General features: G+C 41.4%; 1 protein-coding gene across 1 annotated transcript in view; it reads right to left on the reverse strand.

Annotated features, from left to right (window-relative positions):
- Positions 1-25,811, reverse strand: part of adamts6 (ADAM metallopeptidase with thrombospondin type 1 motif, 6) — a 67,001-nt gene that overhangs the window by 27,043 nt on the left and 14,147 nt on the right. Inside the window, exons 9-14 of the mRNA XM_061061578.1 lie at positions 24,095-24,200; positions 20,718-20,864; positions 13,451-13,592; positions 9,065-9,172; positions 4,858-5,003; positions 2,132-2,195 (exon numbers count right to left, since the gene is read on the reverse strand). Coding sequence (XP_060917561.1) covers positions 2,132-2,195; positions 4,858-5,003; positions 9,065-9,172; positions 13,451-13,592; positions 20,718-20,864; positions 24,095-24,200 — 713 coding nt within the window. The remainder of the gene's footprint in view (positions 1-2,131; positions 2,196-4,857; positions 5,004-9,064; positions 9,173-13,450; positions 13,593-20,717; positions 20,865-24,094; positions 24,201-25,811) is intronic.

Here is a 25,811-nt window from a genome sequence, read left to right on the forward strand (position 1 = left end):
TTGAATCAGAGGAGACAGAATAATATTATTACAAGTGTGTGTTGAAATGCGACACAAGACCAAATGAGCTGTACCGGTGCCAACACGTGTTTGAAGAAGGACCTCAAGGATCAAATTAGAAGGGCTGCGAGTACGGATCCCTGTTTATCATCGCTTATTGACTGGCTGATTGTGTAATGAATTATCTATACTTAACTGTTTCTGCCATAGAGGGTATCATTGATTGGTATATACTGATTTTTAAAAGTTGTTAGGACCAAAAAGAACCCATTACATTTTGGACTCATGAAAAGTAAACTGTATAACTCTAATATTTATTGAAATATTTCCAGACTTATACAGTATAGAACTAGGTTTTTTAGTTGTGCTCCTTCCTATTAAAGGGGTAGTTTTTAGTTATTTTTAAGGGGGGTCATATGAGCTACTTATCAGTAGTAAGTGTACTATGTAGATGATGGTCTGCACAGTCCCAGTTTGGAGAAGAGGGCCTACGTTTTTACGATATGCAAAGCTTAGTACTGCTGTAGACGGAGACACAAGTAACATACTATAGCTATAAACCACACATGCAAAAAAGCAGCTTTAGTGTACGCTATGTTTATGAAGATTTTACTGCTTAACCTCGACACAAACAATGTTTTTTAACGGCTGCCTCATGTATTTCTACGCATGCAGCATGGCAAAAGTTTGACTGCAGGTAACCCGTACTATAGCTGCTATAGCTCCCTTTAACGACTGGCCTTCACCAAGGTCAGCACTTTCTTGGTGAACTTCTAGTTTTGTCTACAAATTGTGAAAAACGGGTCAATGATAAAAAAAATACCCTAAAAGGGGTGTGGCCATGATTATGTTTTTGCAAAAAACGTTGGATTATGATTATACGCCTGCACACTTAAGTCCTTTCCCCATTATTAGGTATTCTTGATATGTAATGCTTATTTTGGCCAAAGGATGCTTACAAGATAATCAAATATTGTCGTTACCATTAAAATCAGTCTTTTCTCCGGCTGACATTAGCACTCAGCACAGATGGTATAAGTGCAGCCTCACAGTGCGTGGAAGCGTTGGGATGGACTCTTAAGTTATCTTCCCATTTTATAGAAGTTTGACGATAACTTGCTTAAGTCTTAACCTTATCTGGTGGGGTCTTTGGCTAATGGGCTCTAGCATAAAGCATTATGCGAACTGGAACAGCTTTGTGATATAAATTTTCCTCCAACAGGACAGACACGGGAGAAAAAGGAGGAAAGGGAGGCAGCATTCCCAAATAATATCTGACAGCTGATCAACCTAGAAAAAGCTGGGATTCAAACATCAATTTATGCATGTGTGTGTGTGTGAATATCTGTCATTGAGCTCACGCACACACATTTCCTTGGACGAGGTGTGGTCAGTGTGATGAAACGGCGGTTAGGGATGATGTTTGTTTTCCAAAGAAAACACTCGGTGCTTGCTCTCAGCTGTTATTTTTAAGACTTGTGGTTAAAACGTCCACCAGGGCCCTAACTATTTCAATTTTCACCCTATGAAAAAAAAGCCCACCTAGAAATAGTTGAACAGAGATCTGGCATTTGCAGCCATGTTAAATATTTGTTTAAAGCTTTGCTCCAGACGTTTCTTTTTTTTTTTTTTTTTTTTTTTTTTTTTAATTCAGTGAATCGCTTTTCATGGATTCGGCTCTGAAACTGTCATCATCCTCGACTCATGTGAAATGTCACAAACAATATGCGGACTCTGAAGTGACAAAGAGGCGAATAAACCTGAAGTCACCATTGGGAGTATTGAATCACAGCTTGTGCCTTTTTTATTATCATCTGTGCGGCGTTCCAGGAAGAAAACATGTCGGAAAGCTTAACTGTGATGCAGCTAGCTCGCGTACTCCTTTTTAAAGTTCTCCCTAATTTAACATGTCCTGCAGGAGCAAAAATGTAGAGCAGCGAAGAGGAGGTGCTGTGACACTGCCAGGTCAAAACCAATCCAAGGTCAGAGTATCTCAGCAGGCTGTGTATCTCAGTGCCTTTACAAATCAGAGCAGTGCATCCATCAAGAGAATAGTTTAGCTTCCAAGTCAACTTTGTTTTAACTACCATAAAGAGGGAAAACAAAAAAAAAAAAAAAGGGAAAAACTCACATCTGTGTTACAAGATCTGTAGCGCTTCCTCTCCCCGAGACAGTACTTCCCTCCTCCAGATGGGCTGAGGGACACAGGAGAAATAAATGAGTGCAAGGAAATAAGCAACAACAACAACAACAAAAAAAATACAATCACAAGTTGTCTTAATAGAAGTCATTACTGGTGATGTAAGGTGATCTTTAAGAAGGTTTAGGTAGGTGCAGGTCATGACAAAAAAAAAAAAAAAGGCCTGAATCAGTCTTTGAAAGAAGACAAAAGTGTGTTTGTGTGAGTGCCAGTGATTCATTCATGAAATCCAAGCCACCCTTAAAGCCCTTAAGTGTGACATGCTATTTGAGATTTGGGAGAGATGCAAATGACGATTCTCTACTTTTCCCCCCTTTAAAGAAATCTCTTCCCTTCTTCCACACCTTCATCAACCTCCCTGTCCTACATTATTTGCACTTCATTGCACAACGTCTCGTCTGGCTCTGTTTTCCCCTGATGCCTGAGCAGCAACGATCACCTTACACAGGTGTTCCACATTATTTCGGTGCCCCCCCGCCCCGTCCTCCTCCTCCTCCTCCTCTCCTTTTTTTTTTTTTTAAATTTTCCTTCCCCCTGGTTCCCCCTGGTTCACCCTGGCTCTCCTCTCGTGTCTTCCCATGACGTGTCTGACGTAATATCTAGCTTCCACAGCGAAAGGAATGCAGCGCTGGAAGCAGGATAAGGATCCAGAAACGTCTCGTTGCCAGACAGAGATGCACCAGACGATGATTTGTCTACCGAGGACACACGAGGGTCCTTAAAAGAAAAACTACACAGGGCTATAATCTACAGTAGAGAGAGATGTGTCTTAACAGATTGCACATGCTGTATCAGTCCATCTTAAACAGCATGAGGAGATCCGTCTGTGCTTAGTTTTATACGATAGTGCCGGTCAGGGAAACCTTAAAGAACCTTTTTTTTGAATGGCGTCTGCTGTAGCCTTATTTACTCTGGTGTTACTACTGTCTAATGTTAGCAAATTTACGTCAATTTTATGTCAATCTGAGTCTCTTGGATTAAAATGAACCTTTTTGAAAGCAAGGTTTGACCTTGAGCATTGTGCCTTTGAAGACAATCTTTGCCTAGATGTTTTCAGTGCGAGTGTTCATAGATGTGTTTTGACCTAAACAGCGAGTTTGGCTTCATGTCTGTATTTTTTTTTTTTTTTTTTTTTTAGCAATATTCAGTTATTATTCCATTGAAGAAGATCTTGTTCTTGAAGTGTGTTGGATTCACTGTTGTGTGGTATTCTGCCATACTGGTGTCACATTTCATTTTTCATCTAAGAACCGACCAGGCGTTGTTCAGGATGGTTTTTGTTTTTATTGCTTTAACTGACCAGGTCGATTTGAAGAAGAAAAATGCAGTCTTCAAATGTGTAATGCCACAGGTATAATGTCAATACTTTGCTAAATTGACAACAAGAAAGATATAGTGCACCTAGTTATTCGTCTTTTCCAAAGTTATAAAAGTGGATCATCAGTAGAAACAACAATCAATGTCAGCTGTGTTAAGTCGTAAGTTGACCTGTTGTTTTACTTATGGATCAAACCGTTACACTTTTTATTTATGGCATGTTAAAAAAAAGGAGGGTTGTAGTTTAGTTACACTCATTATCTCTTTAACGTTTGTCAACATGTGCCACCCAAAGTTACCGGTCCTGCCAGAGCAGGTCAGGCTGTAGCTGGACTCCCTTGAGAGTTGACTCAAATGTTTTCTTTCATTTCGTTGTTTAGAGTTTAAGCTTGTGAGAGGAAGAGTTTGACTTACTTATCTAGGACATAATCTCACTTCAAAGGCCTCGTGAAATGGGCACAACTTCCCTTGAAAAGCAGTTTATTGTTGGTGTTGAACTCATGCAAGCACCAGGACCAGTTCAAATGTTGTCATCTGCTTTTTCCGCTCCAGAGGCTATCGGTTTACGATTGGTGTAGTGGTGCCTAAAGAAGTGGGTACACTCTTAATGTTTCCCCAAAATGCTTTTTTTAAGTGGCTCACCCAGCAGAGGATAAAACAGCCTCTGTTATAAGCAACGACATGTAAGACTCCTCTACTCCTACATATTTAGTTTGTGTGTACTAGCCAATCAGAGATGGAGTAAGGAGGGTCATCCCTTCACCATCAGGGAAAAAAATTGCAGCATTCTTAATGTAGTAAATCAGAGGGAAATAGAAGTGGGTATATTCTGTATATCTGTGCATACCCTGCACTACACCACTGCACTTATTCAACCGTTTAATCAGGAAATACATCCCCACTTAGAAGATATGATGAAATTTGATTGTCTCTTTAAAGCTTGTACGACAGAAGGTCAAGAAAAGCATGCACAGTCATAGAGAGCTACTTTTTTAAAATCATTTTTACAACATTTTCTTCACCATTGTATGACGCTTAAAATTAGGTATGTTGCTCGAGCTGCAGGCGACAACAACAAAGACAAAACGAAACCTAAAAGTTTCTCAGAAAAGTGTTCAAAAGACCTTCAAAGTAAGGTGTTTTTTTTTCCCCAAAGAAGGAGGCATTTACTCTGGCAAATATTTAACAACTGATTTACTTCAGAGAAAATCTAGTTGTCTCTACTCCCCACTCAGACACGACAATCATCCACACAGCACCCACATGCACACAAACACACACCTGTAGGCACGACCTGGATGTGTGTGTTCAGCTTGCTGTGGCTTACTTTGCCTACTTACGCTGGGCTGTCACAGTGCCTCATGGAGGAGGAAACACCGCCCCCACAGGTCCTGCTGCACTCCCCCCACATGGACCAGGGCCCCCAGCCTCCGTCCACACTCTGAGGCCAGGTACCGAACGCCACACACTCCCCCTGGTAGCACCACTGAGCGGGGAGGAGCGATACCACAGACAGAGAGAGAGAGGGGGGGGGGGGGGGGGGTTTATTATGCGGCATTTCTTTACAGCACAAACACTGAGACACATTAACGATTGTTTTAGACTCTGAAGTTTAGGCGAGATTCACAATAACATGCAACTTATAACGACTCAGAATGCTTAAGTGTCAGCTTTACAGATATCAAAACGTTATTAGCTCCCAATAAATTTATAAGCATCTGTTTATAGTGAAGAGTAGACTATACAGAACCTGACTGATGAAGTTTTCCTTCAATAACACATTCTCCCTGCTTTATGAAGACACTCAGAAGACAAACACACACTTTACCTAACCTGTGATTACACTATTACTCAGCCTATAATTTCATTTCTGCATTAGTCCTGTTATTTCGCCTTTCTCACCTGCTATTTTGCTGCTTTAACTGTCTCGGTTTCCCTCCTCACAGAAGTCTATTGTCGTATTGTTCTTGGGTTTTTTTTTTTTTTTTTTTACCATTAAAGGAATAGTTTAACATTTCAGAAAATGTGCAGCTTTAGATTTTTCGCCACAAGGTTTTTCTTGCAACAGCCGAACTAAGTCTGGTGTTACCTCTTAATTATGGTGGCTAATGTTAGCTTGCTGCGGTATCTTATGGTAAAATTTGAAGTCAAACAGACATGATTTGGTCACTTCACGGAAGGTAGGATTTCTCCATTTGACTTATTTTGACATTGAGTTTTTACATTGAACATTATTCTTTAATTCCCCTATGTGCCTGTTTCTTAAGAGTGTCTAGTTTTTAAGTAGCAGGATTTGATTAGCCTAGCTTAGCTTTACGACTAGGCAGAGGATATATGCAAATCTGACAGTTGTCCACTTGCAAATAAAATATATTGAAATTGAAAAATATTATTCAAGAAATTCATTGTACACCTGCTCATTTCAAATCCTCCAGGGGTTTTCTTTCAACATCATAACATAGTTTGTTGTGACTACGAACTTATAGTGGCTAATGTTAGCTTATTTGAGTAAACTTAAGGTACATTTTAAGGCATTGCTAAGTCAGATCTCAGATTCATGCATCCTCTTTGACAGTTTTTGCCGTTTCTTTTTGTACTTGGCTGACTTTAGCCTAGCTTAGCTTAACTCAATGTATAGAAGTAAAAAGTGGAGCCTAAATAAGCATCTTTCAAATGTTAAGGAACACACAAAACTCTTACATTGACTTATCATACATCCTACATCTGATCTTCAATTTCTAATTCAAAAACAGTGATTCTGTGTTTTAGGCGGGAGAATGTGCATTGGGTATTGTGATGGGAAAAAGCTTCCAAAAGTTTTGTCAACTTAGTTGTTGGAGCTAAACATAAAAGATACACAACATGAAGATAATAGTTTAAGAGCTGATAGGAATACTTTTGGTTTTTTTTTGGGCAAAGCTAGCCAGCTAACAAGCTATTTTCTCTCTTCTTTCAGTATTAAGCTAAGCTAGGCTAACTATTTCTCAAACTCCCCCTTCTATAATAGGAACAGGATCGGTTTTATTTCTATTTTATTTATCTTTTTATATGCTTGGAAGTATTACAAGGAGGTAAATAAAATGAGCTATACCTTTAATTTGACCATTTCTCAACACTATTTAATTAACAGAATAACTTCTTAAACTGATTAAGTGTGTTCTTGTATTTTAGTTTAACATTGCCATGGTGTTGTGAGGGTCTTTCAGGTGAGGGACAGAAAGCACTGTGTGGCTTTTCAGGAGTGTTTTAATCCTGCTGCTAAGCTGTTCAGAGCCACAGAGTGAAGAGGGGATCAGAGACAGCTCTTTGTCTCTCCAACTGTGTCAGTAGGCTAAGAACCGAGTGATACCAGGACAGTCAAGGTGAGGTTGGGCCGCCGTCCTCTTTCCCTGGCTTACTCATTCTTGACCTGAGAAGCTGTCTAAACAAGATTAGCGGGAGAGAGAGGTGGCGAGGGGTTTGAGAGATGAGGAAGACACAGAAAGAAAACCCAACACAGAGGGGAGGTGAAGTCGGCTTTCCAATACAATCTTGAGTATTTTTCTCCAAGTCCATTCCCACAATAATCTCTTCTGCGTTGGTCAGTTTCGGTTTCTCTCCCACCTCCCTCTGTCTCTTCCCTCTCTCTCTCTCTCTCTCCCCCTCTCTCCCTTCTCCTGTTGGAAGGGCCTCTCTCCATTACACGCTGGGTGAGAAATGGCTGACATTCATATTCCTTTGAAGCTGTCCCCGGCAGGGGCAGACAGGGTATGCCAGTGGCTCTCCTAAAGCTGTTCCAAAGCTGTTCCAAAACCCCCCTGGCTCAACCTGGGGCCCCCTGTGTTGTCCAGGACCCTGTCCGTGGGCCCCGGACCTCAAAGGCTCCACTCAGCTAATGGTAATCACGGGTGACAGCTCGTGACACTCTCCTATTCTTCCCTTTTAGACCTCGGTCCATCCAGCGACAATGGCTGCCGTAATCCGTGTTAAAACTGTCTCCACTAACCTGGCTGGCATCAACAGCGGGCCGATGACCTCAAGCCTGGCCTGGTTACATGTGTGTGAGAATGTGTGTATGTGTGAGTGAGTAGCATCACCCATTGGACGAGTTCAAACGGAGGGAATGGTACCCGTAACCAGAGTGGGATAGTTGCAAGTCCAAGTAATGAGGTAGCTTTAGCTTCAACTAATTTTCAGCACACATAGAACCAGGTACAGCACTTTCTAAGTGTTCAATAGTTAAAGGGTACATTGCCCCAAGTTGCAAATACATGACCTTTAACTGGTAGATGTAGTTGAGTGGTTTTGTTTAAAATTTGTTTTGATAATTCCTCTTTGAGATTTCAGCCTCTTGGACTACAATGCCACTGAAGGTCTATGGGTTATCCAGAGAAACACCCAATCGCGTACCCCCGAAATTAATTCATATCAATGGTAATCTCTATTTATGGCTTGGGTCCACATATTTTGGTATAGGAAGTGTTCTGGTTTTCAGTTTTAGTAGGCTACCAGTAGCATCGTCCCCTTGCATTTCATCGGGCTTCAGCTGTATTCAAGACAACAGTGCAAGGGGACAGCAAAAGAGGCAGAACATAAACAACCATAAAGCAATCCCTGAACCCTCTGCAGACATCTGATGACAATTTGGTCTCCATTTCCACTTCTCAAGTTGCTAATTGCACTGTAAACAATGGCAACACATAGAAAAGGAAGTCTAACACAACTACTGGCTCTACCAGAAGACTGGAAAGATGTACTGCGTCGCTCCCTGAGGCTATGTCTTCATTAGCCAATTGCCAATGGGTTCAGACAGAGATCATCAATGGACACGCTGCACACTGGATCCATTGCTGAGTTAAGCAATCCAAATGATGGTTTGGGAAAGGAGCCACGGGTCGGACTCGTATCCGGGTCGTCCGTTTGGAGGAAAAGTCTCCGTTACACTCTCCACACTGCCACCCCAAAACAGGTCATCTTTGACTCACTAATTCATGGCATGTACAATTGCAACCACCTTGACAGGCTGTCCTTTAAGAGAAAACAGTTATACTAGCTGTGTCACATACAAGTAACCAACGTATTAAATAGAGTTACGCCTAGTCCTGTCCTTGTGTGGTGGGATTTGCTTTCAATTTAAAGTGTCCTGAGATAACTTGATTGTTAGTTATTTGGCGTTGTTGTAAATAAGTTGATTGATTGATTGAAATATGAAAAAGGGGGCTGTTTGACCCTGTACATCATATTTAAGTGCTCTTCACTGTCTTGAGCGTTAACTTTTGAGTTGTATAAGCTAGCAGGCACATCTTGCTTCAGAGTTGTGTTCTGGGATGTGATTTGGCAAAAAAACTTTGTTAAAATTTCCGAAGGAATATGGTTATGGTCTTTCATCATTCTCCTCCCCATCTTTCATCACGGTTGAGGGAGTTGTGGGTAGAGCGAAATACAAACTTTGGAGATATCTTAAAACCACAGTCATCCCGAGATACCACTTTGAGTAAGTGAGAAAATGTGGTGTTTCTTGGGGGGTTGATATTTGCAAAATGTACGAGAAAACATTTGATGACTTACCCCTTTCTCAATGCTCCCAGTCTGGCATAGAGTCCCCTCTGCAGCAGGGATACTGTTTGTTACACAGCGGTTGCTTTTGCTAAGGCACCAGAGCTCTCTACACACTTCCTAGGAAAGAAGGCAAAAGCAAGTTGGTCAGAATAAATCATTTTTATCAGACGGGGGGGGGTTGTTTGTTGGTGAATAAGAGTGAGGATGATTTATCAGAAGCTTTTTGTGGTTTTCCTATTTTTTCCTTTGTAGTCGGCGAGAGAAGAACATGAACACAAACTGCACGAAAGTTCCTCTATAAATCTGCATAATTCCAGATCAGATCAGAGGATGAGAAGAGTTAAAGGGACCACATCGAGACTGCTAACTTCAAGAGCCCATATGCTTTGGATCACGGAGCATCTTGAGCAATACGCCAAGGGTCACTGGTTGCTGTTAATGTTCTCTTATGAGAAATGAAGAGTCAGCTGGATCAACACCACCATGACTAACCTTTGCTCACGTTCGCCCCGGGACCACACGGGACCGTGACATCAGTTCAAGAAATCCAATTTCTTCTTCTTAGGGGAAATCAAGAGTGAGCAACAGGCCTCCCAAGTCTTAGATAAAGACGACTTGTGGCCGGACAAATATCTTTAGTATTACTGAGTGGTCTGTGTAAACACCACTCACTCCTCAGTCTGGAGCATAAGGAGAATCCATTTAGATTACCAAAGGAAGGGAGTGTGTGTGAGAGAGAGATAGAGAGCAGACAGCTCCAAGTTGCCCCCAAATAAATAAAACCATAAAGTGAACACATGTTACAAGGACAGCTCTGCACAACCTTGCATTAGATTTCCCATTAAAGCAAACTGGGTCGACTTGCCTCTCAACTTCAAAGGCTTTTACAGCACAATTGTGTACGGCAGAAGAGCAGGCCCATGAAAAAGAGTTATGATCCTGCGCATTGATTCTGACCCCGGGGGTCAGTAAATATGCCACGGCCCCTCAGCTCCCTGAGCCTATCCAGATTAAATAAAGCGGCAAACTGCCACTCTCTAGTTGCAGCAGCTCCCCGAGGCCAGCTGGTTTCAATAAGCCACCCCGCTGCTCCATTCACTATCTGGGCCCTGCTAAAAGGTCAGCGGCCGGGGCCTTAACGAACTTGGATGTGAGCCTGATTGATTTACGCTAAAGAGAGAACAAGCGGGTAATAAAAAAAAAAGGGCAGGGGTACTCAGTAAGGGTCTCGCTAATATAGCCATCAAAGGTTGTTTGTTTTTCATACCTCCAGCTTCCTGTGTCGGAAGCTTTGAGCGTGACCAAAGCAGTCACTGAAACTAAATTATTGCTATAAATTACCCAAACTTCCTTTCTTCACATCTGAGTTACTTTTCCCACCTCTGACACGGTCTCACGCTGTGATTTAACGGCTGTGATATCCCCTCCTGCTAAAGGTGTCGTCGGCCAAATCCAGTGAAATATTGCATCAGTGGTTCTCAGGCTCTTTTGGTAATGATCCACGAGTACAAAAGAAAATCATGATTTGGTTTGGTTTGTCTAAGGAATGACAGATTGTTTCGATTTATCCCCAAAATAGCCCACTTAGAGTCCCAAACCCACCTCAAAGTCACCAAGTGTTTTGGACGTTGACGTCTTCTCTTAAATGAACAGATGTAATTGTTTTCAAAAGGCTACACAGAAGAGCTGAGACAGAACAATAAGTTGACTAGGAAAATGGTAAAAACCAAATTCCACAGAGTCTACAGCCATGATAACACCTTTTTTTGAGACTGTCCTTGGCGTAATGCTAAAGTCAACATCAATACAATCAATACAACACTCGACTGTCTCCCCAGGGGGAAATTTGTAGTCACAGCTTACACAGTTGGCTCCATGGATACATAGATCATTGATAGACTCACACACATGCTCATCATTTTAAAACGAAGATATTTATCAGGTTATGTTTATCATGTTGACATGCTAATTAGGACCAAACACAAAGTACATCTTAGGCTGAGGCTAATGTATTTAAAGTGGTTGACAAATTATCTAACAAACAGGTTTTAACATCCCTAGATCTATAAGCAAAGCTGAAAATAATTTTAGGCTAGCTACATCTTTTTTTCATTTCTTTAGGTTTTGTTTATAATTTTGTGTGTTAAGCGTAGAAGCAATTCATTAAAGTAAAGCAGGTAAAAACAATGTATCCTAACTCATTATCGTATTGTTTAGTCTTTTATCGTATTGAATAGCAAAACCATTTTTCCACAATGAGGCAGAATTTAGCTTCATTGAGGCATTTTGTAAAAACCCAAATCTGATGGGGAATGTTCTGAAAATGCTTTTAATCAAGTATCAAACAAACAAACCGTAATTCATGTTCATAGTAAGTGTAGGCTACCAAACATGTCTGGGTACCAACATATATATATTGGAAGATATATTGAATTGGTTGCAGCATGCAGAGTGCCTCTCAAAATTTAAAACGTAAATCAAGTGGTTCCAGACTAATTGGTATTTACGTCAACATTTTTTTGTGTGGACAGGATTTCGTTTTATTCTACAATAGTATCCTGGTGGCCCTTTATGGGGTTGGAACCGGGGTTTTACAACACAGTTAAACGGGACACCCCAGGTCATGAGTGAAGATTAGGATGTGTGGTCCCAAAGATGACCGAATATGGTGAAGAGTTGTTGCCAGAAATGTTGTATCTCGTGGTTGAATACATAATGAATCATTCTGTCATGTCACAGTCCAAGCCAACGCGTTTAACGAGTGCAATATTAAAAACCACATTATGACCGCGCAAGATTATTTATTGTTATGTTAGAGATAAACTTTAATAAGCTCGGCTAGACTTCCTCTGGTTTCCCATCACTGTTCATCTATAAGTCATGGCTTTAGAAACCAGACTCTTCTGTTCATTAGACCTTTCATCCATTCCTGTGGTCAAGACTGTCCTGTAAAGAGTCACGAAGGGCATCTCGTTCACAAATTGGCTTCATGAAATAGATCAGATGTAAGAAATCTAATAAAGCTCAGTTGGAACCGAGTGCACTCATAAATGTTCTGCTTTCATGCTGATCTAAAACCACAATTATGAGCTTAGGAGCCAAAATAACAGGGCTTGACTCGGGGCCTGTTATAATCTGCTGTCAGATATTTCTTTCAGTGACATGAAATTACTCTATGATCTCAGCTAATCTCTGTCCCCCCCATTTTTTTCTTTTTCCCAACGTTTGATCAAATATTTATGAAACGCAAAACAATATCACATTCATTTCCATGAGATCTTGCTGGATCTGTTTTTGCTGCTCGTCTTTCACCGCCTGAGTCACTTTACTGTACGCACTGAGGTTTTCTTATCACTCAGTCAGGGAGGGTTGAATCATAATCTTTACAGATGTGGGGAGTATTGATGCCGATCCTTCGTCTCTTTGTCTGCCGAGTAAATAGATTCAAAAGATAATTAAGACGTCGTGTGAAAAGACACCTAAGAGCCTGTTGTAGTTGTCTTTCAGTGTTTTCCCACCTTTAATCTCAACAAGGAAGTATAAACTGTTATTATCCAAAGTGAGGACGGAACACGTCGTAACTGTCCATCAACGAGTAAAATAAGAATAAAATACCTATGAACTGTAAAGTTTAAAGCCCTTTGACACTTAAATGTACTGTACATCCAATGAAGTGTGTGAAAAGAAGAATGTGGGAAGATTTTCCATTTTTGGTCCAATCAGCATCATTCTCTCAGACAAAAGAAATAAATCAGATAGGCTTAAAGGGGGCCAGAAGCAAGACCTCTTTAACCTGGATTCTTTGACCCCTGATAACAGACAGCCATCATGCACACACATTGCTTCAGTCCACCTCTTTGCAATTGTCTTAGGATCTGGAACTCGAGATGGTCATCAAGAATGAAGAAGACAGATGAACCAATGGAGGTTTGAGATCCGGTTTTATGACAGAATATTAATTTGCTACCATATTTATCCTTCTACTTTGGCTAACGATTTTAGGTCCATCCTCCTCTTGCTTCTTCTATATCTTAGGATCACCTGTTGTGAATGTCGTCCAATTTGGAACAAAATTCCTTTTTACATTATTTTTTTTAATTTTATAATTACAGAAAATTGTGTGGAGCACTTGGAGCCCAAGACAACTTTCCCTGATAGGAAAATAAAGTAAATCCAATCTTGTCTTATCGTATCGTATTGTATCTAATGGTGTCTTGTCTTGTCTTTGGCACATTGCATCGTATTGTATCTTTTTGTGCCTATGTTGGTGTTTTAGCGATGCAATTATCTGACTTTATAACTTGGCTTGAAAACGTAAGATGTAAACTCTATTAATCATGTTTCCCTTGGGTCAGTGAGAAGAGAACAGGTGAGCAGGAGATGCTGGTTTCTTACCCCATACTTGCACTGGCGCGAGGAGGCTCCGTACTGGAAACGACACTGCTCGTCTGCGTCGTACACCTGCCCCGGGGCCACTGTTGGGTACAGGAAGTCTCGTTTCAGAGGTTCATTGTCCAGACACGTCCCCCGACCTGAGCTGTCAAAAAGACAAACCTACAATAGGATTGTTTCTTACACAAAGAAACCTTTCTTCACTTGGGTAACGGCAGAGATCGGCAGAAATGGAAAAGCCAAAGATTTTAAAGAGTACGTCCTTCTTTCAAAGGAACAGTGTTTTTAAACTTATTTGATCATTTCTTGGTATCTTAATGCATCATATGTAGAAAAAGTTCAAAGTGATACCAACAATTGTTTCAGTCAGCTGCCATGAAACAGGCTGTAATGGCTGCAATGTAACCTGAGCAAAGAATGCCCTCTGCAGGTTCTTATTTATGCAAATAACATTTTATTGCTTGACAGAAAAAAATGGTTTTCCCAACTAGAAAACATCCTTTCTACTGCTTTCTTCAACATCACCAGATTCCATTTGACCTCAGAGGAATAAGGACTTCCTGGTTCCTTGATTGAAGGCAAAATGCCTCGATTTCTGTGATTGGTAAAATTGTGTTTTAAAGGATAATCTTTGATCCAACACAAGTTAAATGCACATATGAAACTAACTGGTTTGAAGCAGCGATGAATCTGCGACTCCAGCGCTGTGCAAGGTGAAATTCTTCTTTTTGTCAACGGAGTCTGGTGGCTTTGAAGAGAGCGATATAACTGCTGTTTCTAGATTTTTTTTTAAAAAAGGGCTCTTCCTGCTTTAGGTTCAGATTCAGGTTACTTTATTTGTACCTGTAGACACATTTGGTTGCAGGGAGAGTCACTTAATACAACACAGACAATACATAAAACATACAAAGTATAAATGCATGGTACATGGGTAAAAGCGCTGAGGTGCATAAAAAGTTATTTTTGCGGTAGGGATGCTTTCTGTAATACCCTCAGACATTCAACAATCTGAGAAAACCCCAGAAAAACAAGCACTTATCATTAACACATCCTTATATTGATGACGTTGCGACCATAACAGCCTGATTTACTGCTTCACGCTGAAGCAATCCTCTGCCGGCAATTCCAAAATGATCTGCACATGGAAGTAACTTGGACCCCAAAATTTATAAAATAAGGCCAAGGTTTAGAGATACTGGAATTCCCCTTCAAAAACCTTGGCTTGGTGCTGCTTGATTTATTTTTAGCACCAAACTACCACTGTAGGAAGCATGTCGAGGGTCTCAAATGACATGCAGTTAATGCTGATATCACACATCAACACCTCCTCATCAAAGGGAGCGAGCGCAAGCAAAGACATTTCACCAGCCTGTCTTAAAAGACCAGCCCTCTGTGATTATATGTCTCATGTGCTCCGCTATCCTGTACGTCACCACCTATAGAGAATACAGAGAAGAGACGACGACGTAATAGAGCTAGAGAGGGAAGAGGAAAATCTGGAGCGAGCTGTGGGTCATATATTCAGGCCTTGGATTATGTTTAGTCTCTTTTGTCAGATAGAAATAATTGTGTTTACAAAGACTTCATGACCACTACAGTTTGGTCTCATTAGCTTAAAAATGTATTTTGTTGGTGTCTCTGTTTATTCTTGACTATGAGAGCAGACACACAACTCACAGGATACAATTTATGTTTATTCTTTCTGACCTTTTGCAAACTTGTAAGACACTAAAAATCATCCCCAAAAATGGCCAATAAACAACCACAGATGTGTTTCATTTTGATCTGGACCTCCCCTGCTCGTCCCTGAGTCAGAAGTTCCTCTCAAGGCGAAATATCCCTACGACTATTTACTATAACACTGTGTTCTTTCCAGCTGTGGCAGCTGCAGCATGCAGGGGAACGCTTCCAGTCCCTCGAAAGGAGAAGCTGGCCTGTTGACAACGATAATGCAGACTGCAGCACGGGGGACCAGAACGCATTGGAAGCCGAATAGTTTTGACACATTCGTCTGCCATGTAGCTCAATACGCTGAAGATGAATGGAAGTTGTTTCCTATTATTTGTACTCTGGGGGGGGGTTACTTGTGCAGTTCCCCGGCGGGTACACTGACAGATTGTGAAGTAGCACAACTGATTTGATATTATCGTAAATTGTTGTTTTTCATTTAAACAATAATCTGGAGGAAAAAAAGTTGGTAATGTGTTCTGTGGAAAGGAAGTGGGGCATTGTTTCTCATTTTTTTAAGACATTTTTATCATTCTTTTGAGGCACCACGGATTAACATCCAACCCCCCTCCCTTTTTTGGGCCTGGAAAGCATACAGATATTTAAGAATTTAAATTAAACCAATCCAGACGTAACACTAAAGGTAAACAAGGCTGAACAGTCCCTTGCATTTCATTTCAGGGGGAATTTCAAGAAGACCAGTGCCTACCTCGGTTACTCTTTAATTCCACCATCTATTCTCGTATTTAAATTCCTCCTTACTAGCTAGTTGCAATTTTGGTTATATCAAATAATATTGCACAATTGAGGGATTGGTTTTTCAGTTTACTTGAAATATGTCGATTCATTCCCTTCCCTGAACGTTAGATTACAAGATGAATGTCTATCTCGCACTTTCATGTTGAACATAAAGCTTCGGCCAACAGCCAGTGCGCTTATTTTAGCTTAGCATGACGTTAACGCCAGAAACGGAGAGAAGCTGTTGGACTTCCCAAACCAGCATGTTTTTGAAATCTGAGTTCTAAAGATTGTGTGGCTTCTCTTAAAACACATGAAAAACAGACATCTAACGTTTCTTTCCATTCCAGAGAAATAAATGTGCGTTAAATTAAACTTAAATATTCCAAATCAAGGAGAGTTAAAGTTTATTTCTTCCCCGTTTTTTTCCTCTTTCTCCTCTCATTCCTTTTCTCTCCATCCCCCGTTTTCACAAACTGAATGGAATTATTCAATTTCTTCCTCGTCTTAGGATCCTCATCATCAAGAAGAGAGAGAGAGAGAGAGAGAGAGAGAGAGAGAGAGAGAGCGCTGGTCTCAGAGGCACTCAGACTCCCTGTGCAGTGAGAGCAAGCCTCACTATTTATTGGTTTGGAGGGAGACAAAATAGTCAAAGTTTAAACATAGAGGCTATTATTTGACTTGTCGCAAAGGCTTCCTGTCCAGAGGATTCAGCCAAATTCATAATGCCGAGCGGAAATATCCTCCTAATAAGCAAGAGCATCAGCGATCCGTGAACTCTGACACTCGGCCGCTCGTGTAGATATTACCCAAACTGACTGGAGCGAATCAGCGCCGGGACGGCCGCATGATTATATCAAACTAACTGACAATTAACTTCAGCAAACACACGTCGAATATTCAAAATGTGGTCTGTGGCAGCTTAATAAACCCAAACAACCCCGCCTGTTAAACATTTTTAACAGGATAAACTGTGCTTGAACTGTGAGCGCATTCATAAACCATGCCTTTAAAAAACCCAAACAAAGCGCCACATATTGCTTTAGCAAGACGGTGAATCTAGGCCAACACCGCAGCCAAAGTTGTTTACTTGGCGAGGGGACGCATGAGCGATATCCAAAACTCTGATTCAGGGGAGAGAATGGGAGGATAATTGGAGTTTACAGAACAGACAGAACTCTTTTGTGACAAAAATAAAAGCTAAAGGCGACAAAATAAAAAAGGAGAAAAACCCTAACAGATGGATGCCGGTAGAGCTGCATCAAAGGTCTAGTAATACTTGATTCCACTGAGAGATTAAGTATAACAACTTTGTCTCTTTCTTTAGCTCCGATCGTTCTCAGACACTCGAGCCAGAAAGAGGACAGGAACCCGGCGGCGCGGCAGAGAAGCGGCTCTTTGTGCCCCCGCTGGGAGCTGGCATATAATACTGTCGTCTCTGTCACAAGTGCTGTTCAGCGACCCCTCCTCTAACAGCTTTCAGCCGGAAACATCATCTGACAACCACAGGCGGCTATTATCGGCTTTCTTGGAGGGCCCCGCTAAAACCAAACATGAATACACAAACAGACACACACACATAGGAGACACACTGCGGACTTGCAACTCGTCCAGCAAGAAGCTTCACCGAAAAAAGGTCACGTATCAGGATTTGAACTCCGGTCTTGTAGTGATGAGCCAACAAGCTGAGCTGCAGAGAGAGAGAGAGAAAGACTCTACAGGAAGGATGGGAAATGAAGGGGTTTTGTTTGCAGTTTCTTTACTGTAAAAAAAAAAGTTTGTGTTTGCGATCCTCTTTGCTGCATCGCAGGGGAAAGCTTACATTATTAGCCATCTATAATAGGCGCAGAGTGGAAGCCTAAACATTGTTACATTTTCCTGTAATAACGAGTTCATTTCAGTCATTTCCTTGAGACTGAGTTTTCTTCGACAACAAAGCTGGTTTTCCATTTTTATCACATCGATATGTCTCATTAATTCAAGACCGTAAAGCTTGTTTTTTTTTTACAACAGGTTAATTTTCTGGTGATCTACAAAACAAAACAAAACAAAACAACAGGCCGGATAACCAGTGGTGTAATGCAGGGATATTCACAGGTATAAGGAGCACACCCACTTCTTTTTTTAGTCTCAATAGAGTATGCACACTTCTAAATCTCCTCTGATTCACACCTTTGATTGATTGACAGTATTCAGTAGGATGCTGCAAATTTTCCTAGGATGGTGAAGGGACGACCCTCCCTACTCTGTCTCTAATCGGCTTGTATGCACTGACTAAAAATGCAAGAGTAGTCCTATGTCCCTGTTAATAACAGAGGCCGTTTATCCTCTGCTGGACGGGACACTTAAAGAGTATGCCCTCTTCTTCAGACACCACTACACCACTGCAGATAACCACATGCCATAGTGCCAGTCTAGGCGAGGTGAGTTAAACCTTTTATATTTCTAGGTTTGCTTTGTGCTTTTGCAACTCTGGGGATACGAGATGAATGAGTCGAGATCTCGAGTAAACAATGGGGAATTACTCGTTATCACGGGAAAGCAGGAGGTAAAGCGAATGTATGGAAACATGTCTGCTTAGGGCTTCCGTACCAGAGTGAGGCGAATAAAGTGAATGTACTCTAAAAATAATATTTTGGACTAAAGGAATGGATCAGTGAAGCATGTCTGGAGATGAAGCTTCTATGAAATCTGAAATCTTCTTGTTGAATTCCCCTACATTGACCACAGTGCACACCAACTGTTTTAAGTTTGGTCAGGGATTCTGGTGTTTTTCTTGCAGTGGCTAACATTTTCCTGGGGGTGCTCGCCTCATGGCAATGGCTACAGAGGTCTGGTCTTCCCCTGACCTGTAAACACACTTTCATGTGCAAAATTGGTGGAATTCCCCCCTTTTTTTTAATTTTATTTTTTTTAAAACAATAAAGTTAACAGTCCCAGTGGTCTGAATCAAAAAAAAAAATATCGGACTGAGACCCTGGGTGGGCTGTGCCACTGTTGGGAAACGGTTTCATTGTGTAGAAAATAACAATCATAAAGGGGTCTGGGATTGTTCCAGCTGAAGGGGAAACATGCTGCCAGTTGTCTTTGGACTTCTTAAACTATTACGGACTGACGTCAAGGGTTCTTGTTCTTGATGGAATAAAAATGGAAAGGAACAATTGGTATAAAAAGCTGCGTTGACTCAGTCGATCACGAGGACAAACGTGGCACGAGAACCACCAGAAAGAGAAATAACATGCCCGATGCAGCTCTTGAGTGAGTCATGGTGCTTTTAAATCTGCTTAAATCAATATCTTCATTATAACAATGGATGACGTTACTATGTTTAATGTGAATGAGTCAAAACCACAACCAGCTCTGCCTTCCTAACTGGATCTTAAAAGGTTATTTTTAGCGTAATTGTTTCATGTTTTGCAGTGTTTCTGTTTTTGTTGACTCTCAAAGCTCTTATTAACCTGATTTACAGCGGTGACAGGCAGCTTTCTTTTAAACAAAAGTCAAAAGGAAAAACCTCGTCTCGTTGAGAAACAAAAAAAGGGGGATACAGTTTATGACTGGATGGTGAGCTAAGGAGAAGATTGAAGCCTGTTTCACTGCTGCAGGTCGAAGTCGACTGGAAGCAGTTTTAGAACCTGCAGAATGAACTTAGGCGACATGTCGACGTTTTTTTCCTGGCTGTACGCTCGGGAGTGTTTGCATGAAGCTTTTGTGCGCTGAGAAGAAAAGCACCGCACGTCCGTCCTGTCTCTGCTGTATGACCGAAACTGCTCCGTTACTTTTTACTGCATGTTTTACATTTGAGATCGTTTATTTCCCGATCAAACACGGAGCGAGGAGCATGTGGGTACAAGACACGATCTGTAGGCGGGAAACACTACGGGAAATATCATACATTTGAAAAGAGCGGCGGTGACGTCCAAAGGCACCTTTCTGAAAAGTTGAAAGATTTTCAACTTGGGCGCTCGGAGCAGCCGCTCAAAAAAGGCAGAAAAGATGCTGGGCGCTGCGCCTTTTCTACAGGCGGCCGCTTTCTGCTTTCAAACGCTCTCTACTCATTGAAAACCATTGAAAAAAGACGCTGGTGCTCAGAAATAAGAGCTAGGTGGACACGGGGCCTTAGTCATCCAGACCCCTGAAATAAGTAAAGGTGCAGGTTTAAAAAAAAGGTTATACTGTCATTGTCAATGATCCCACAGCAGCTCAGACAAATTAGAGTTTGTGTCTGGCACATTCTGGAGACCAGCAGCTCCAGATGTTCTCTTGGCCTTCTCTACATTTTTTTTTTTTTTAACCATGCCAGGCTGGCAGGTTTCAGCTCGCAATCCCTCATTCTGCCACATCCCACCATTCCCCCCCCCCCCCCCCCCCCCCCCCCCCAGTTTATTTGTGCTCTCCAGGTTTTTGTCTTCTAGGACCTTTCCACAGAGCAGCGGTTGAAGGCAGCTGGCCGACACATCACCACGGAGCACCACAGGAGCTCTAACATCACCCGCCTTGTGGTGTGAGGATGCAAGGGTGGAAGGCACCCAGCTATCAAACACAGCCACAAGGAGGTCTGGCAGGAGCCTCGGTGATGAAATGGATGTGAATAAAAAATGAGGAAGGACTACCATACGAGTCAGCCACAAGGGCCAGACAGAAGCTGTAAGGAGGCTGCAAGTGAGCTGGAAAAAAGGCATAAAGCTTTTCTCTCCTGCGCGCACACACACACACACACACACACACACACACACACACACACACACAGCTAAATCCAAACACACTCAGACAGCCCCACAGGGAACAACCATCATCCACTTACTCGAGGAAGCTGGTGATGTAGTCTTTACTGCAGGCGGACCAGGAGAAAGGATTGGTGTTGGCTGTAATGTGAGCGGCCATCAGTTTGGCCGTCTCGTGGCCTTTGGTACCGCAGGAATTCCCGATCCCATCATGGTTCATCCCAAAACTGAAAGACACAGTATTAAAAAATGGGTTAGGGTTAGTCCCAATGCAACTGTTTTATTGGCTTTTTTTTATGATACATCATATATTTCTAAGTTATTGTCTGACAATAATGATAATAATATGAAATAAAGTTTATCTTTTCAGCCCCTATTTTTTTATAATAATAGTGTAGAATAAATCAAATTCAAAGAAGTGCAAAAACTGAGTGAGCTATTTCATCTTCAAACCCTTATTCGCACATCCACTAAACTCAGCTTGGGTTGCATCTGAGAACGCACACATTATCCTCCTGCCAGCCTGAAAAGAGAATTTCCATTTGAGTTAGCTTAAGCTAATAATATTCGAGAAAAATCACTGCAAGTGGATGAAAACAGCTTACTGTATTTGTTCACACACGAGGTGTATCAGCTCGCTCAACTTGGAGGTAAGACATGCCAAAAAAAGGAAGATCTGGTAGTCAACATGTAATGTTTCCAACATAGCGGAAGAATCCAAGATGGCGGATAAAGCAACAGTTTTGGCCTGTATGAATATTACTTTGCTGAGTTCACACATCTGCTCTTTCCGACTTTTTGCGGAAATTTATTAGGAGGCTGACAAGGAGGAAGAGTCTCCATAAAGTCCAGGTGAAAAATGTGTCTATTTCATTCACTCGTGCAGCTCACCCTGGAGAAGGAGTTGAGTTGGAGTTTTGTGTTAAAAAGCTGTTAAGAGTCCATCTAATTCATATAACACACACAAAGGGGTGATGAGCTTCTCAAAATGTGCTGCAGAGCAGAGAGTGTCTCTGTGCGACGATAATGTTTGTGTATAGTGATTTGATCTATTGTTAATATATTTGGGGTAAATCTGTTCCCTCTATATGCAAATAAAGTGCTGTCCATGCCAAATGAAGTCTATCTATCTAGCTATTGCAAATAACATCGTATTCACAAACACTAGAGCTAACAGCCACGTGCAGTTAAAGCTGAAGTATTACAGTGTGAAGAGAGTTGGTGGTAACTGCGCCGCAGTATTTATAATAGGAATGTCACGCTCATGACAAATATTTGACCTCTCTATGAACTTGCAGTGAATTTCCTGTAAATAAAGTGTGTAAATATGACTTTTGCATTCGTCTAATGGACTGCTAGTTCAGCAATCTAGTTCCAGATGTCATGCATCTGTTTGGGAGAGAAAATGAACAGAAAAAAAAACTGTTAGAAAAACCCGCTGGAGTGGGACTTAAAGCAAGCTTTGAATTCTGATCCTTAGTAACAAAGGGTCTAAAAGCGTCCCACTGTTTGGCGGATTAGCCGGGCTGAGAGTGGACGGTCCTTCAGGTTGCTGGCTGGAGGACGCCTCTCTCAGCGGCCCTGGCTGTAAACATGCAGCTCTGTGGCTCTGAAACAGCTGTGTTGGGGAGAGCCCGGGGTCAGAAGTCAAACCCTGTCTGGGGCACGGCAGGAACGAAAAAAAGGTTCTAATCACCACTCTGATGCCTGCCTGTCAATCACCGCCTGCAGGTCTGAGCAGGCCGGGAGGGAGAGTCACTGCAGACAGGAGCGAAGATACTTCACATCAAACAGACAAAAAAAGACCCAAAAACCTCGACCTGAGGCTCTGGTCTCTGAAAGAATTTATTTCACACTGAGGGCTGAAAATAAATCTTTTTAACAATTCATTTTTCAAAGAAAGAAAAAAAAAAAAGAGCTTATCTGTCTGGATATGATTTGAGGAAAAACTCTCACTTTACAGCAGGATGTCAAAGCTTACTTTTCCTTTCAGTCCAGGAGCACAAATCAGGTCTAATGTATATAACAAACCCGACCACATCGCGCAGCCTCAGCCTGTTTTTCTAAGGCCGGCGTTTATGACATTTTACCCTACTCCTGAAATAAATCAGCCTCGCCGAAACCCCCGCTGCAGTGTGTGTTTTTTTTTTTTTATACATCCTCTAGAAGCAGGGACTATTTTTACAACTGCCCCACAACAGAAGCAGACACGGAGACATAATAAAGGAAATCGCCATCTTGCTGAACTCTCCCGAGAGGGATACGTAGACTAATGCATCATCATTATTTTTAATTTTTTGCTTTATATTCAGGAAGAAAGAGTCGAGAGAGTATGTGGACGGCGACATGTGCGTGAGGGAATACGTGGAGATACAGTTCAAGAGCGTCTGCAGAGGGAGAGAGAGCATGCAAGGAGAAAGAAAAGTCCATTTAGGAGCAATCATCAGAGCACAGAGTAGAGAAAGAGATAGGACAAAAAAAAAGCACATATAGGTCACTTTAAACTGACTCACAAGTTGACATTGACTTTAACACCAGTAGGTTAAGACATGACGTTAAAATTTCTCCTTTTGATTTGGAACGACTTGATTTAACCTCCATGTTAAGTTTAATATGTTATAAAGACTGCCTATGAAATCTCATACTGACATGTTATTCAGTTCACTAAAACAGCATGTTGTAACCTCAGGATGAAACCCACTGTGTGCAGAGTGCATACCTATACTCTCTGGGAAATGTAACCGTATGCAAGCACTAGACACCTGTACAAAAACAAACAATGCAATGCACAAGAGGCGGCTACATAACAGACAATGGCTGAGAGTGATTAAGATACACCCCAAGATACAGAAAAAGCCCAAAAAATAATTATTTAAGATATAGGTGAATATAAAGAGCAATGTGGAAGTGGTGGACAAAGAAATATCAGGATTTTTAGCCTTTTATCCGGCTACATGTAGTTTTACGTACAGTATGGTACATATTCATGGTATAGACAAAAGATTATGGAGGGACATACTTGCAAAAAGAAAACTTAAGGAAGCAGTTTCATTATGTTCATTGACATCGCACCGGATGAAGTGCATACATTCTGTGGTTGAAGAACAATCTTCCCAACCTCCCGCTTCATTGCTGTGAATTTCCCTGAATGTTTCCTGCTGCGTTCTCACATCAGCTCGTCTTGACCTTCCCGAAAAAAAAAGTCAGGATGAAAAAAATGCGGCCGTGTTTCATTCACACATGCAGCACATCCCGAAAAAAAAACTTCAGGGACTTTTTGTGCGAGTGTGAAAGCACCATCTGGGGTCTTATAAAAGTCTGAAGGGCGATCTTTAAGAATGAGTCCGTGGTTCTTCCATGAGGAACTCTGACTTTATCCCACCGCTGCTACTTGCATCAGTGTAAAATCACATTTTATATATTTTATATTAGGATCCTAAAAAGTCTTAAAACTCACTTGTGGCCGATTTCGTGTGCGATGGTGAAAGCAGACCCGAGGCCGATGTCTTCATTGATGCTGCAGCTCCTCTCAGGCTCGCACATTCCAGCTACTGAGGCCAAGCCTGGACACACACACACACACACACACGCACACACACACACACACACACGCACACACACACACACGCACACACGAGACAAACATACAAACACAGGGTCAACACGAGGCATTCTTAGGATTCATGGTCATAAAATTAGGATTCCACACATATGATCTCCTAGTCACCAGGGGGAGTTAAGTCCAGCATCCGCGGCTAGACATCCTTTTTTTAATTTATTCCTCGCACACTACAGAGTCGGCTGGAAAATGTCTAGACATGGTTAGATTTATACATTTCAATTCATGTAACAAGGGATCGCCTACAACGCGAGCCAAGGAGGGGAATATAAGAACCCCCTTCACCAACGTGGTACCCCGGCAGAAACCTGTCAGAGAATATAGATGTTTTCCTCATTTCAGAACTCCAGCCCAGGAGAACGAGTGAAAAGGGAGAGGAGGGAGTTTAAAGTTAAAAAACCTCTCCACAATCCAGGTGTCGCAGGTCCGTTTTTCCTAAAGGCTGACAGGTCAGATAGGGAGACAGGAGGCAATTCTTCACAGATTACATCTACAGGTGACTGCAGAGCGGATCGTATGACAGCACAAAGCAGGTGTGTGTGTGTGTGTGTGTGTGTGTGTGTGTGTGTGTGTGTGTGTGTGTGTGGGAGAAAGCACGTTGAATGTGTCCCATACAAATTAGTGAAAGACTTTAAATGTGGTTAGGCTGAGGAAAAGAAGAGGTGCAATAAAGAATCTTTACATTACGTCCCTCCCTTTTTTTCTTGTTGAATGCGACCATGCAGTTTTCATTTATGAATCGACATCCTTACCTTCTCCAGTTACATTAAAGTGAATCGGGTTTGTTTTGTGTTGCTCATATCACTTAAAACAGCACATACATAATATTTTAACAGTATCCTCTGATATGCTAGTTACTAAAGCCCTAAGGTCCTAATGTCCATACATTTTATTTAATCTGTTTTCCCGCGATTACACGTACATTTTGGGTTCTTTTTTTCTTCATTTTTGACTTTTTCATTTAGTTATCTCAGGATAGCAACACGAGTTTTACATCATTTTCTTGAGATCATGAGAAACGTACTCGTTATCTTGAGATCAACCGGCATAAGTCGCCATAAATAAGTAGAAATCTGGAGAAAACAATACAATTTTTTTCCTAAAGTATGGATGAATGTCTGCTTAGGGCTTCTGTATTTCAAGTATCAAGTAAATACATTTTAATAAAATTCAGCTGAATACAATTTAAAGAAAAACTAAACTGGCTCATTCATGCACCGTTGTTATATTGGTTTTATAAAGAGTGAGGCGCGTTATGAGTAATAATTCATGTTGCTAATTCTTCAGTTGTATGCTACTGAACTATTGCAGAAGAAAAAAATGCAACATTAATACACGACAACAGATGGCGGTCAAGTTTTAAACAAGCAACGATGTGATAGAAATTGTTTCTTTAATGTTTTCATTTGACCTAACTGTTGATGTACCCTGATTATTTTCTCAATTTTGGGCATCTTCATTAATGTCTTTTTCATTTTTATTTTATATTTGAAGTGAAAACAATTTTCTATCTTATTTCTACAAAGGATGAGGTCAAGGTTCATCACAAAAATGT

The sequence above is a fragment of the Labrus mixtus genome, chromosome 17 (assembly GCF_963584025.1).
Source record: "Labrus mixtus chromosome 17, fLabMix1.1, whole genome shotgun sequence".
In the NCBI taxonomy this organism is placed as follows: domain Eukaryota; kingdom Metazoa; phylum Chordata; class Actinopteri; order Labriformes; family Labridae; genus Labrus; species Labrus mixtus.